General features: G+C 33.2%; 1 protein-coding gene across 1 annotated transcript; it reads right to left on the bottom strand.

Moving 5' to 3' along the window:
• Window positions 1–967: 967 nt before the first annotated feature.
• LOC131653025 (ABC transporter C family member 10-like) lies at window positions 968–8,059 on the bottom strand. Its single transcript, XM_058923054.1, has 11 exons — window positions 6,020–8,059; window positions 5,597–5,917; window positions 5,425–5,511; window positions 4,017–4,601; window positions 3,772–3,936; window positions 3,238–3,532; window positions 2,907–3,121; window positions 2,260–2,565; window positions 2,124–2,187; window positions 1,885–2,030; window positions 968–1,492 (listed from the first exon to the last, which is right to left on the bottom strand). The coding sequence occupies exons 1-11, from the start codon at window positions 8,057–8,059 to the stop codon at window positions 1,463–1,465; spliced, it is 4,254 nt and encodes a 1,417-aa protein (XP_058779037.1). The 3' UTR covers window positions 968–1,462.
• Between the last annotated feature and the right edge of the window lie 5,654 nt (window positions 8,060–13,713).

Consider the following 13,713-nt stretch of genomic DNA (forward strand, 5'->3'; position numbering starts at 1 on the left):
GAATGTATACATGACAATGACCAACTAATACATCATCTTAATTATGTTTTTTTTATTATATCATAGTATTTTCTTCTATTTATGTATTTTTTCTCATAACCATCGGATTTGCTTTAATAAGATTTATCAATTTATTTATTATTCTTATAAATTTTATAATTTACAAATTATAATTTAAATCAATGAAAAAATTATTAGTAAAATGATTTTAAATATTTATCATGCGTGGGTTACAATCTAGAATTAAATAAATTATTAGTAATATAACTCTCTATCAGTGTTCACCAGCGACTTTGAATTCATGCACTCCCACGAACATATGGAGCGCAATAATACCTCCAGAATTCCCGCTTCCTCACATTTCCACCGACCTGCAACCGCAACTGCAACGACGACGCCGGCGGTCACCGCAGCACGCGTCCAGCGACGGTCAATAGAGCTCCACCGGTTGATCACATTGTCACGGCTTCACCGCTTCAATCCAAGGTCACTCTCAATTTCTCTATTTCCGTCTCTCAATTTTTCAATTTTCCGTATACATGGTTGCTTGTAGAAATACAAATTTGAAATAATTTATAATGTTGAATCATGAAAAGCACTGTGTTTTTAAAGATTCAATGTTAAATAATGGCTAACTTTACATAATCATGAAGATTGGGATTCTTAGGTATATAAATGCAGAAAATAGATACATTCTATAATTTGATGTATAAAAGAATGTTCCTCTATTGTGATTGAGAACAAGGAAGCTGACATTAGGTCAACAATCAAATTGTTCCAGTGATTGTAGTTTCGCTTTTAATTTAATTTGTTGGTGTATTTAATTTCTAATGTTATGTGTTTTTGCCAAAATTTGGTTTCTAATTCCATGAGAAAAAGGATCCGAGGAACATGATATCGAATTTTACTGCTATGTTAGGTTGTTACTTGTTAGTATGATAGTTTCTGATAGGAACCAAAATTTGAATGGAAATGCGAAAGTAACATTGACACTGAAATCCAATCTATATTAGATGAAGCGACCTTGTCACAAACTTACAATATTCATCTGAAAAAATATAAATATAGGAATGAAGTTATGACGGGAGCACTGCTTCTTACAACATGTAAAACGAAGAAGAAAAAACAAAAAAGAAAAGATGACAGAAACTCTTGAGGAAGGACCAACTCCTTCACTCTTTCGTCCAACTTGTTTATCTCCTCTTCCATAAACTCACAGATTCTTATTCATAGGTCTAATTTGATTTTCGCTGCAATCTCATTGGCCTCGCGTTTCATTTCATCCTAACAGAACACAATTCATATTCTGCCCACTTTTAAAATTTATTGCTCGTACAAAAGAAAAAAATGAGAGTGAGAGAGAAACTATATTGGTAGCATCAATGCGATTCTGCAGACTGAAAATGAGACCAGTATTCCTTAACAAGCTGCCTGAACATCGATTCTTCTCTCTTCATCAAGCTCATTGGCTCATCATACTCCGCCAATTTTCCTGTAAACACGGTCAGTGGCTTGCTTTTCTTTGAAGAAAAGAAGTAAATGATATAGCATATTCTTCACTTTTTCTTTATCACTTTAAGTTTGAAAATCAAGCGCCGCATATTTTATCTGTTGTCTTTTATATGATATATAAGGTTGAAATCTTAATTTGAAAAACCTCATTACCCTCTAACTAGGTGAATGCAACCATACATTTACTCAACAACAAACATGCTTGGTGTGTGTCTGATAAACTCTTGTTGTTTTTAGCCTTACCTTGTTCAGGAATTAGCAACCGATTATGTATCATCAACATAAAAATGGCTATGGAGCTATCAATTAGTTTGCAAATAATTGTTAAATGAGATAGAGGGAGTGAGGGACAGTAACACTAAAAAAACTTACCATCAGCAAACTCGTGGAATTATCAATTGATGCAGTTGATGCAGTTGCTTCGTCCAATACTAATATCCTACTTCTCCTCAAAAGAGCACGCCCCAAACAGAATAACTGCCTTTGTCCCATACTCCAATTTGATCCATCTTCAGCAACTGGGTAACCATTTTTCACTTGTCATTAATAAGTTGGAAAAAATACGCTTCGAGCATAGCTATAAGCCTATAACAATGAATTTGAAAATGTACCTGAAGAGTTTAAGCCTTCTTTTTTCCCTTGGATGACTTCTCGCAATTGACACTTCCCAAGAACCTTCATATTGATCAAGAATTAGTCAACATTTTCTATTCAAAGCAAAGATAAATAAAATTAAGCCTGTTTTACCTCCCATATCTCTTGATCCGTGTGTTGAGATAAAAGATCCAAGTTAAATCTTACTGTCCCATTAAAAAGGGTAGGATCCTGAGGTATAATCCCAAATCGTGACCTCAAATCATGAAGGCCAATAGATGAGATGTCTATGCCATCAACTACAATTTTTCCTTCCGCTGGTTCCACAAGACGAAATAAAGCCCCAATAAGAGTGGACTTCCCACTGCCTGTTCTGCCAACAATACCAATCTTGTGACCGGCTTTAAATGTGCATGTGATCCCATTAAGAACAAGTGGTCCGCCATGTCTGTATCGTATCTGGTATGGACAATATGCTTAAAAATTTTAAAAAGTATAAACAAACATTTTGACCCCCAAATGTGTGAGGCGATGTCACTGTTGTTTCTGAGTATATCAAAATCACAAAAACACCGTTGAGTGTGTTTGCTGTTAGTAATTCCGGAGATCTAACTGACCGATAGAAGAAACATTAGAAGACCAAACTAACTAACAAAAGACACATTCAAGGATCAAACTGACTATCAAAAGATATATTCAAGGTTTTTTTTTTTTTAATTTTAATTCTAATACATTAAAGGACTAAAGTGATAATGATTCACACATTCAAAAACCAAAATTATTTAATTAGAACCAATTACCTTCAAGTCATTTATTTCTATTGTGCCCGAAGCTGGCCAATTCAAAGGAGGGCGATTTTCTTTTACTATTTCTTCGGCCTCACTTTGTATATGCATATATTGATTTAGCCTCTCTACTGATATTATGTGATTAGCAAGAATGCATTGACTTTGAATTGCAAATACTAAAGCACTGTTTAGTGATAGGCCATAAGATAGAGCCATTCCAATAATTCCTATAATGAAGGATGATGAAATTTAGAAACTTGCAATAATATGTAAAGTTAATTTTAGGATAATTACAATAATAGTAATAATTACATTTCAGAGATGATAAAGACCAAATTCTCACCTGAGGGGAAAGTTCCAGGGGGCAGCATAACTAGGCAAAGTGTTGTAGCAGCAAGAACAACCGCACTGATTGTTTCTAACCGTTGGATCAACCACTCGTTTGAGGCAAAACTATGAAAAAAAGCACTAGCATTATTATCAATTAGATCAAGGTTCTTCTCAAAAGAACGATCTTCCTCCTCAAAAGCCCTTATTGTTGCGGCTCCAGCCACAGTTTCGGCTACATGATTTGCTAAAGAGGATTTTGTTGTGCCATTCAACCGCATTACTTCTTTTGCTGATGCAAAGTAGTATCTCTGCTTACAACGCAAAAATACACCTTACTTACAGTACTTTCTCTCTAACCGGGAATGGTTTAAATTATATAAAAAACTAATAAAATATTTCCCAATAAGATAACAAATGGTTCAAAGTTTAATTTAAAACGTGTACATATACTTAAAAAAGAATGACCATTGGTTACTTAAATTTGATTGCTTTCTTAATATTAATTCACTATTGTGCAATATAGTTTAAAAAGGAATCTGTTTATTACCTGCATGTGAATAGCAATATAAACCATTGGTATAGCCACTATCAAGACTTGCCACGTGACAACCGCCAAAACTATAAGATTAGAATAAAGAGATATAGTGCCAATGACAGCAAAACTGAGGCTAAATGGAATGTCAAGATCCACAATACTCATATCAGATGTAACCTAAAACAGAAATAACAATTAGAATAGTATTTCTTCCAGTATGTTTAATAGGAAGAAAAATTATCGTTTATTAAACTTACCCTACTAAGTACCCTTCCCAATGGTGTAGAGTCATAAAATGACATGGGTGCGCGGAAGAGGGAGTTCATCAACTGTGAAAATAAATCTTTTGATGATTGAAGACCCAAAGTAACTACAAGTTGACATCTGATTAACATGAAAACTGATGAAAAAGCACCGATTAGGAAATAAACTAAAACCAGTTGCAATGTGCTGACAAGAGGATTTTCAACATTGGCAGCCATCCATGAGTTTTGCAATATTTGACAAACCATAAAAATAAGGAAGCAAAGGGAAGTAATAGAGAATAATATATAGCCTTTCATCCGATTCAGATATTGTAAGTAAGGCTTCAATCCCATGTCTCCTTCCCCTCTCTCTTCTTGTTGAATTAATTGATTTCCATTTGGTGCTTTATACTGCTTTAACGCGGAAGCTTGCACACTCTTTACGGAAGTTGAATGTCTTTGGGAAAAAGTAACACTCACAAGTTGGTCAGAACCAGCAGTCTCTTTGTGAGCATTGACAAGGTCATTGAATTCTTTGCTTGAGGTCAATAACTGGTGATATGGACCAGCTTGTTGGATTGCCCCATTAGACATTAACTGTAAATAACATAAAATAAATGTCCAATAGGTCAAATAAATAACCTGAACACGTTGAATGCTTTTATTGTCTAAACTCTAAGTTACCTGAATGCTTTGAATGCTTTTATGAGTGAAATTTAAATGTTATTAGCATACGAAGAGTTCACTAGTAAAAGAAAGAGGAAGATAAAAGCAAAAATCCTTTAAGAAATATTTGAAGGTAAATAGTCTGTCTTTGGATTTAATACATGTTATGAAATTATGAGATCCTTTAAGCTATATAGTTGGCCCTATCCAGTAAGAACAAGCTTGTATTTTGTTTTTATTGTTCTTAATTTCTGTGCACTATGGTTAATTTTTGTGCTCCAAATCATTAGCAGGATAAATTCTCGGATGATCTGTCATTAACTGGATAAATTCTCTGATGATCTGTCAAACTTTGTTATCAGAAAAGGTGGCTTAAGAAGTATATGTGATCACTGCAAATGTTTGACACTGTTTCTCGTTATGTAGGTGGATCAGTGGTGTGTAGAAGAGAGGGAACATGAATATGTTCAGGAGGAAGGATCATGCCATTGCGTATATGAAGACTCGAAGCTTTCATCACTATCAGGTTCAAATTTTATGACAATATATTTTACAGGGTCATCCATTCACATGCGCCAATTATCTTAATTCCTTATCATTTCGGGAGGAAATATCTATATACATTTACTCTAAATAGGTAGAATTAGGTGGGAAGTAATTTTAAATTAATTAAAAATTTATAATTAATGGTTACATGTAGGCAAAAACAACATGAACAATGACATAACAATTGCCTTAAGATGAATGAGCTTACCAAAATAGAATCAAATGCTGGGAGGAAATCGACTTGATGTGTCACGAGTAAGACTGTTTTCCCTTTGAGTCCTTCCATGATGTAGTCCTGCCAAGTTTCAAAGCAAACTTTAGTATATAAAAAAATAATGGTAAACATGTACAAGTATTATGAGAAAAAAATATGTCATTACATTAAACAAATTTTTTGCAGTATGTGCATCAACAGCGCTAAACGGATCATCCAATAGATATATATCAGCATTCTGATAAAGAGCACGAGCAAGTTGAATTCGTTGCTTTTGTCCTCCACTTAAATTTACTCCTCTCTCGCCTATTTCAGTGAGGTCCCCATAGGGAAACAACTCAAGATCCTTTACCAGTGAAGACCTCTGAAGTGTTTCTTGGTACCTTTGATCATCCAACTCAGATCCAAATAAAATATTTTCCCGTACCGTGCCTGTTTGTATCCATGCTGTTTGAGAAACATATGCAAACTTCCCATGAACATCAATCTGTAATTATGAATAGAGAACCAGACATCCAAGTTATAACCAACTAAGGTATCAAATGATTTAGGAGTGTATTGTAGGAGTAAAAAAGGAATAAAAACTTACAGTTCCTTTTTTTTTAGAAACTTCTCCAAGAATTGTTGCCAAGAGGGTTGATTTGCCTGAACCAACTTCTCCACAAATAGCCACCTTTTGTCCATGTACAACCTCCAAGTTTATGTCCCTTAGTGTTGGCTTGAATGCATCATCTTCCCATGAAAAGTCTGCACATTTTATTGAAATTGAGTCTCTGAGGTTCTCATTGAAGCACCTTTTCTTGAAGTTTTCACTCTGCAGTTCTGGTGCATCAAGGAAATTAATGATCCGAGCAAATGCAACTTTTGCCTGAATGATCGCTGCAATAATATCCGAGATGGTTTGAATTGGTTCTTGAACAAGGCGCAAAGTTGCCACAAAAGTGAAAACGTTACTTGCATTCAAAGGAACATTCAAGAAGTAACATGCGAAAAAAGAAGCAGCAGATGCCAATATTAATGAGGTCCAAAGGAAAAATATATTGTATGCTCTTCTTAATTGCACTGCAGATAACAATTTAAGTTCCGCATTTCTCAAGGAATCTACAACATTTTTAAAATGTGTTTCCCATGCATATAGCTTCAGGACTTTCATATTCACGAGAGCCTCAGAACTAGCCTTTAATCTCTTATCTTGTACTACCATAAGTTTGTTTTGAAACTTGTGTTGTAACTTCGCTATTGGACCGTTGCAAATCACAGTGAGAAATATCACTGCCAGTGATGCTAGCGTTGCTAGTCCAATTGTGCGGAAAAGAATTACTAAACCAATACTTAACTGGAGGATTGTTGTCCAAGTCTGGTGAAACCAGAATGGAAACTCTCCAATTCTATAAGCATCCACTGTCATATAATTCATTATCTCACCTCCAGAATGGATCTGTCTAGCAGAATTGGATAGCCTTAAAATTTTCTTATAAATGGCTGCAGTAAGTAGTGATCTAACTTTCACTCCAACTAGTCTACTGCGGAAATACCATTGTCTTTGTGATATGGATTCTATGATCTTTATGAAGAAGATTGATATGACCAATACATAGCCTTCATATTTAAAACTTTTATTACCTTCTGCAACCAATATAAATTCATTCAGAAGCAGAGGACCAGAAGACAGAGTGAGTACCTTGAGAAAAGCCAAGAATCCTGTGATCCAAATCTCGCTCTTGTGGCACAAAATTATTGTCCATAAAACTGACGAATGTGGTGACGGTTCTTGTTGTTTTTGTTTGTTTAACCTTTCAACAAACGATGAATAACAACTTTCTGATCGGTCCAACTCTCTTAACTTTGGGATATCCTCATCTAGAAGTGTTTTCTCTCGACCCCTTTTCATCAAAGGATTCAACCACCAAAATGATAAATTGCTAAAGAGTCCAGCTTCTGAAAATGGGGTTACAGTGCTTACAGGCTCATCTTCATTGAGTTGGTCATTAAGAGGAGCATAAAGACTTTCACCTATTTCTCTGTCAGCATCTTCACCTTCACATGCTTTGTATGTGTATGTGCATAACAACAGTAATGCTGCTCCTGGAAAAGATAGAACATCTAAAGCTGCCTCAAGAGACAGTTCCCCGCTGTCAATTGAATCAAACACAAATAACGCACATAATATACCAGCAACAAAGAATGTGAGAACAGAAAACATCCACAACCATACTCTTGAGAGTTGTTTTACCTGAAGGCTTACAGTTAAACTTACTGATAACCATGTGAGTCCATGAAAGAGTTCTAGCAACCACTCGTTAAGAGGAAATGCACTGTCGGTTTGCATTAACTTCTCCCTTAAAATCCAAATTCCTAAGCATAAATGCAAAAGCCCAAGAGAGCCATTGGTTATGGCTGAAACAATCTGCAAGTTTGAATATCTTACTTGACTCCGAAAGGGGTTCAAGGAAGACTTCAGGATCATGATGAATGACAAAGTGATCAGCAGGAAGAGGTCAAAGCAACTTACAAACACATGGTTGATGCATGAAGAAGGATCTTTCAAGAGTTTTACATCATAACAATGATTTCCTCCATTATCAGAACAACCAGAGTCACCGCAAATCATGGACCAAAGGTCACTCATCTTTTAGCTTCACTTTGCTGGTCAATGGGATCATGAAGCTAGTGTGTAAGTAAAGCAACATAAGTAATCAATATATAGACTTCATTCAATATAAAGAAAAAATAATTCAAAATAAAGTATAAGTATGGAATGAACGTGTGATGTGGTGATAGAAAAACAATAAAAGCAAATATCACATGAATCTTTAAAATTAAAAAAATAATGCCACCACTCCTCAAATTTCACATCAACTTTGCTACATCATTAACTAAATAATTTTACGTGTTTCACATCAACTTTGCTACATTATTAATTAAATAATTTTACATGTTTCACAACAACTTTGCTACATTATTAACTAAATAATTAAAAGTCAAACAAAATACCAAATAAATTAAAAGTTTGCAATGAACGTGTGATGTAATAATAGAAAAATAATCAATGCAAATATCACGTGAATCTTAAAAATTTTACATGCTTCACATCAACTTTGCTACATTATTAACTAAAAGTCAAATAAAATACCTAATAAGGTAAAAGAAATTATTGCTACTATAATATTGTTGCCGGGAAAATAAAAAATTTGAATAAAGTAAGGAAGATTAATCCATTTACCTATTTGGCTTCAATCATTTCCAATTTTTAAAGAAAGTTTCTCAACCAACCTCATGAATCTCTTTAACACCACACAAAATTCCATTTTTGTCCGCAGCTTTTGTAGATGCACATTCGAAAGCACCTCATATTTAAAAAAAAAAAATTGATTCCTTCCGTAGATGCATCTACGGAAGCGTAATAAACTAGTGTATATGAGGAAAAAATACACATAAAATCAGTTCAGGGATGTTTTCGTAGGTGTATCTACGGAATAGCTTAGCGTCACATTGTCCCGTAGATGCATCTACGGAAGTGTCTGATATAGTTTGAACCAGCATGATCACCCCCACCATTGTTTCATTTCCTCAAACTTTTCATATTCCACACCCTAAAAATCCTACATCATCAATACCCTATTTCACTCCAACACTCAAAATTTTTGGTGCGACAAATCAAAGAGAGCAAGAAGAGTCTGAATTTCAGGTAAATAGTCACTTTCAACCACTACATTGTTCACATTATCAATGATTTTTTCTTCAAAAACGTTACGTAGCTTCCGTAGATCCATCTACGGAACGTGTTGAGGAAGAACACTTCCGTAGGTGCATCTACGGAATAATTCCTGCAGCTTTTTTTCCAGCATTTTGTAATTCTGTGTGATTTTGGAAAAATAGGTATGGTGCACCCCGATAATATTTCAACTTTAGTCGATGTTTATACGAGTATCAATGGGGTAGTCGCAAATGTGGTAGATGTCGGAGGTGACTTTAGTACCAAGCAAGACTTTGATGATCGTGAAAGCATGCTAACATGGATTCGTAGGAATGCAACTAACCTTGGTTTTGGTGTGGTAATAGGAAGATCAGATAATGGTACGGTAAGAAGAAACTCGTTTGTTACAATGTTGTGCGAAAACTGCTGCTTACTGCCTTCTGTTCTGCTAAAAAACTAACAGGGAAACTTCCGTAGATGCATCTACAGAATGGTGTTTACATAAAAAATTATGTGTGTTTACCGTAGATGCATCTATGGAACGGAGAAATCTATGACCCTTCCGTGGATATATCTACGAAACGTTCTATGATAGAGATTGTGTGGTCCATAGTCTCCAAAGGCTTCTATAAATTTGGGATTTCTAGATTTGCATTACACACAAACACAAACCCTAAACATAAACACAAAAATGTCTCGCATAAGGCCAGAATCATGGCAGCGAACATCATTCAAGCGTCCCGATCCTGAACCGAAATATCGCATAAGGGAAGGACATGTCATTTTTTCTCCCGTCAAACCCCTCATGCCGGTTAAGTTTTGGAATATCCATTCCTTCGACTAACTCAAGAGGACTATCATGTCTTTTTTAGAGGGGGAGTACAAACCCGACGAAGTCATTAGAAGGATCCAGAGGCTTAGAACAAGGACCTCTTCTGTGACCGGAGAAAAGGAACGTTGGTGGGATTAAGTGAAATTTGACATGGATTGCATTCAAATGATGCATGGATCAGATGACATTGTTTTAACCGTTGTAATTTCTTAGATCTCTTAGTTTTCTTAATTTTCTATTGGAAATTTCGTTGTAATGCCGATTAATCAATGAATCAATTCATGGGTCTTCTATGGTTAACAATATTGTTGTTCTGGTTTTATGGGTCTGGGCTGATTCTATAGATGCATCTACGAAAGTCTCCCGTAAGTGCATCTACGGAACAAAACAACGTTAAACAAAAAAAGTGTTTCCGGAGATGCATCTACGGAAGCACGAGGGTAGTTTTGTCAATTCGGTGGTGCGTGAGAGATGCATGAGGTGGGTTAAGAAATTCTCATTTCTAAATTGTTGTATTTTTTAACCCTATTGCTATTGTAAGTATTGTTGCAGGGAAAATCAGAAATCGAGAAAAGAGTCATTCCCATAACCCATGTTTTGGACTAAATAGGCTCCAATCATTTCAAATGAGTACAGTCTCTCTTCAGTTTTTTGGGTTTCTCATGGACCATTTGCGTTTCTAAAAATATATTTGCTTTCGAAGGTGTATCTCCGGAAGCAATTTTTTTTAGTTAGCGTCGATTTGTTACATAGACGCATCTACATAACTTTTAAATAGTTCCGTAGATGCACTTACGGAATAATTCAACGTTAGATGAAAAACGTACTTCAGGAGATACACCTCCGAAAACGGAGAATAAAAATAAAATTTCGCAGGTGCCTAAAAATATTATGAGATGGATTGAGATATTGTCTTTCAAATTTTTATATTGTTGTTTTTATTCTATTAAGGTAATTTAAAACTTGCTTTTCAATATTAATGCTATTATAATATTATTGTTAGAATGATCAAAAACCAATTAAGGTAAACCTTAAGGGTCCGTTTAGTGCGCAGGATATGATAGAGACATGATAGGATATCAAACAGGATAAGGATATAATATGATACAGACATGATAAGATTTATCCTATCATGTGTTTGGTTGACACAAGATAGTGTGTGTGTATATATATATATATATATATATATATATATATATATATATATATATATATATATATATATATATATATATATATATAGGGGACGACTCAAGTGAGAACATTTGGTTATTATGAGAAATGAGAACAATGAATCACGACCATTAAATTTTGATTTTGTTGATTTTAATGGACTAGATTGATTTCTCTTTCTATGATCCTTATTATTTATTTTAAATCAACATAGAAAGAGAAATCAATCCAGTCCATTAAAATCAACAAAATCAAAATTTAATGGTCGTGATTCATTGTTCTCATTTCTCATAATAACCAAGTGTTCTCACTTGAGTCGTCCCCATATATATATATATATATATATATATATATATATATATATATATATATATATATATATATATATATATATATATATATATGAGGAGGGATCAAATTACACCCGAAGAGTTACACCACGAGTTACACTCGTTCAATAACTACATTTCGAATTAATATTTTTTAAATTCAACCGTTGGATTGAAACATAATATCATATAGATCATACCTATAAAGTTTGAGCTTAATCTATAATGATTTACTATGTCATTGAATTGCATCAAAATTAACGTTATATGAAAGCTCATTTTGACGTTAATCTTTGGATATCTTGATCGTATAGTAAATCATTATAGATTAAGCTCAAACTTTATAGGTATGATCTATATGATATTATGTTTCAATCCAACGGTTGAATTTAAAAAATATTAATTCAAAATGTAGTTATTGAATGAGTGTAACTCGTGGTGTAACTCTTCGGGTGTAATTTGATCCCTCCTCTATATATATATATATATATATATATATATATATATATATATATATATATATATATATATATATATATATATATATATATATCCTAGTAAAACAACTATATTTTTTAAAAATTATTTTGTAAATATTGTAAAATTTATAAATTGATAAAAAAATTATAATAATTTCAATTTTTCTTGAAAAAGATCATGAATCCGTATATATATATATATATATATATATATATATATATATATATATATATATATATATATATATATATATATATATTAGATATAAAAATTAAAAGTATGTGTATGTGTGTGTATATATATATATATATGACAAAATTACCCTTGCAAGCAAATATATTTAATTTGATAAAAAATAAAATTAGAATTCATATTTTTAAAATTATAATAATTATTTTTTTTAAATATTCTAATTTTTTATTTTATAAAATTAATTATTAATATTTTTAATTTAATATTAGATTAATTTTTATTTATATTTTATCATATTTAATTTTTTATTTTAAATTATATTTTATAGGAGTAAATTAGTAAATCATTTTCTTATCCTATCCTGCCGGATTCTAACCCAGCTCATATTCAGGATAACAATTTGAACTAATGAGGCAGGATAGGATAAGTTTCAGGATTAACTTATCATATTCTGTTGTGTCAGCAAACACTGGATTGAGATAGGATATGATACAGATATCATATTATGTCTCTTATCCTGCGCACTAAACGGGCCTTAAAGGTATTGAATTAATAGTGTAAAATAGTTTTAAACTGATATTTAATGAGAATTCATCAATTATCTATATCACACAACTAACTTAAAAGTATTAGGATGAGTTGACATGATACATGATTAGTTGATAATGTAACATTATTTTACTTTTTATTATAATATTTTTTTTATAAACTACTAATATAAATGATAAAATAAAAAGAGTACAATAAACTGAGGGGGCCAAATCTGACTCAGTCAAACCATAGCAAAAATAATAGATATTTTAAACAGAATACAACTATTACAACAATGGTTTACAAGAGGTAAAAATATTCACAACACAGACACTATCTAGTGAATCAGATTACAAGAACAAAACTAGATAGCCAAAGAAAAAGTGTTGCATAGATCTTTACAACCTTTAATATGGTGAATGAATCGGCCGCAGCACGAACCAATTCCCGTACCAACAATTCCCTATGATAAAACACAGCAAACATAAATGCTCTTTCAAGCAAAACAAACCTTTATCACTGAGAACTATAACTAGTCACAGCAAGTCAGCAACAAGGTTGTGAAACAAAACAAAATTGCTGTTGTGGTTGCATCAATCCAAACACTTTGATAACTGCAGATTTCAACAAATCTGAGCCAAATCAGAAATCAAAAGTAAGACACACCATCCCCAACAACGATATCAGAATCAGAATCGATGAACGATTCAAAACCCAAAAGATAAAACCATAGATCTGAAAAAAAAAACAAATTTCAGATCAAGAGATTCCATCTCATGAACAACTAGATCTGCAAGCACAAATTCATAAATCTCCAAAAACCAAAACCCAAAATCCAACGAAAATGACAGTGAGCCGGATTGAAGACAGAAACATTGAAGCTCAAGAGACAACCTCAAAAGAGGTTTATGGGTGGAGCGGCCAAAAGGGCATCACACCACCCAAATCGGAACCTATATGGGTGGCCGGAAATTTTGGGTTTTGGGGGAGAAAGAGAGCTGTTTTAGAGATTTTATTATAATATAATTGTTGGGAAAATCAAAAAAATT

This window comes from Vicia villosa, linkage group LG2, assembly GCF_029867415.1.
Source record: "Vicia villosa cultivar HV-30 ecotype Madison, WI linkage group LG2, Vvil1.0, whole genome shotgun sequence".
NCBI lineage: Eukaryota > Viridiplantae > Streptophyta > Magnoliopsida > Fabales > Fabaceae > Vicia > Vicia villosa.

What these genes read in the sequence shown, in the direction of transcription:
- LOC131653025 (XM_058923054.1), bottom strand. Translation starts at nt 8,059, where the DNA reads ATGAGTGACCTTTGGTCCATGATTTGCGGTGACTCTGGTTGTTCTGAT. An exon ending in CCCTGGAACTTTCCCCTCAG is followed by an intron (nt 3,122 to 3,237) that starts GTGAGAATTTGG and finishes CCTTCATTATAG; the next exon opens with GAATTATTGGAATGGCTCTA. An exon ending in CGGATCAAGAGATATGGGAG is followed by an intron (nt 2,188 to 2,259) that starts GTAAAACAGGCT and finishes ATCAATATGAAG; the next exon opens with GTTCTTGGGAAGTGTCAATT.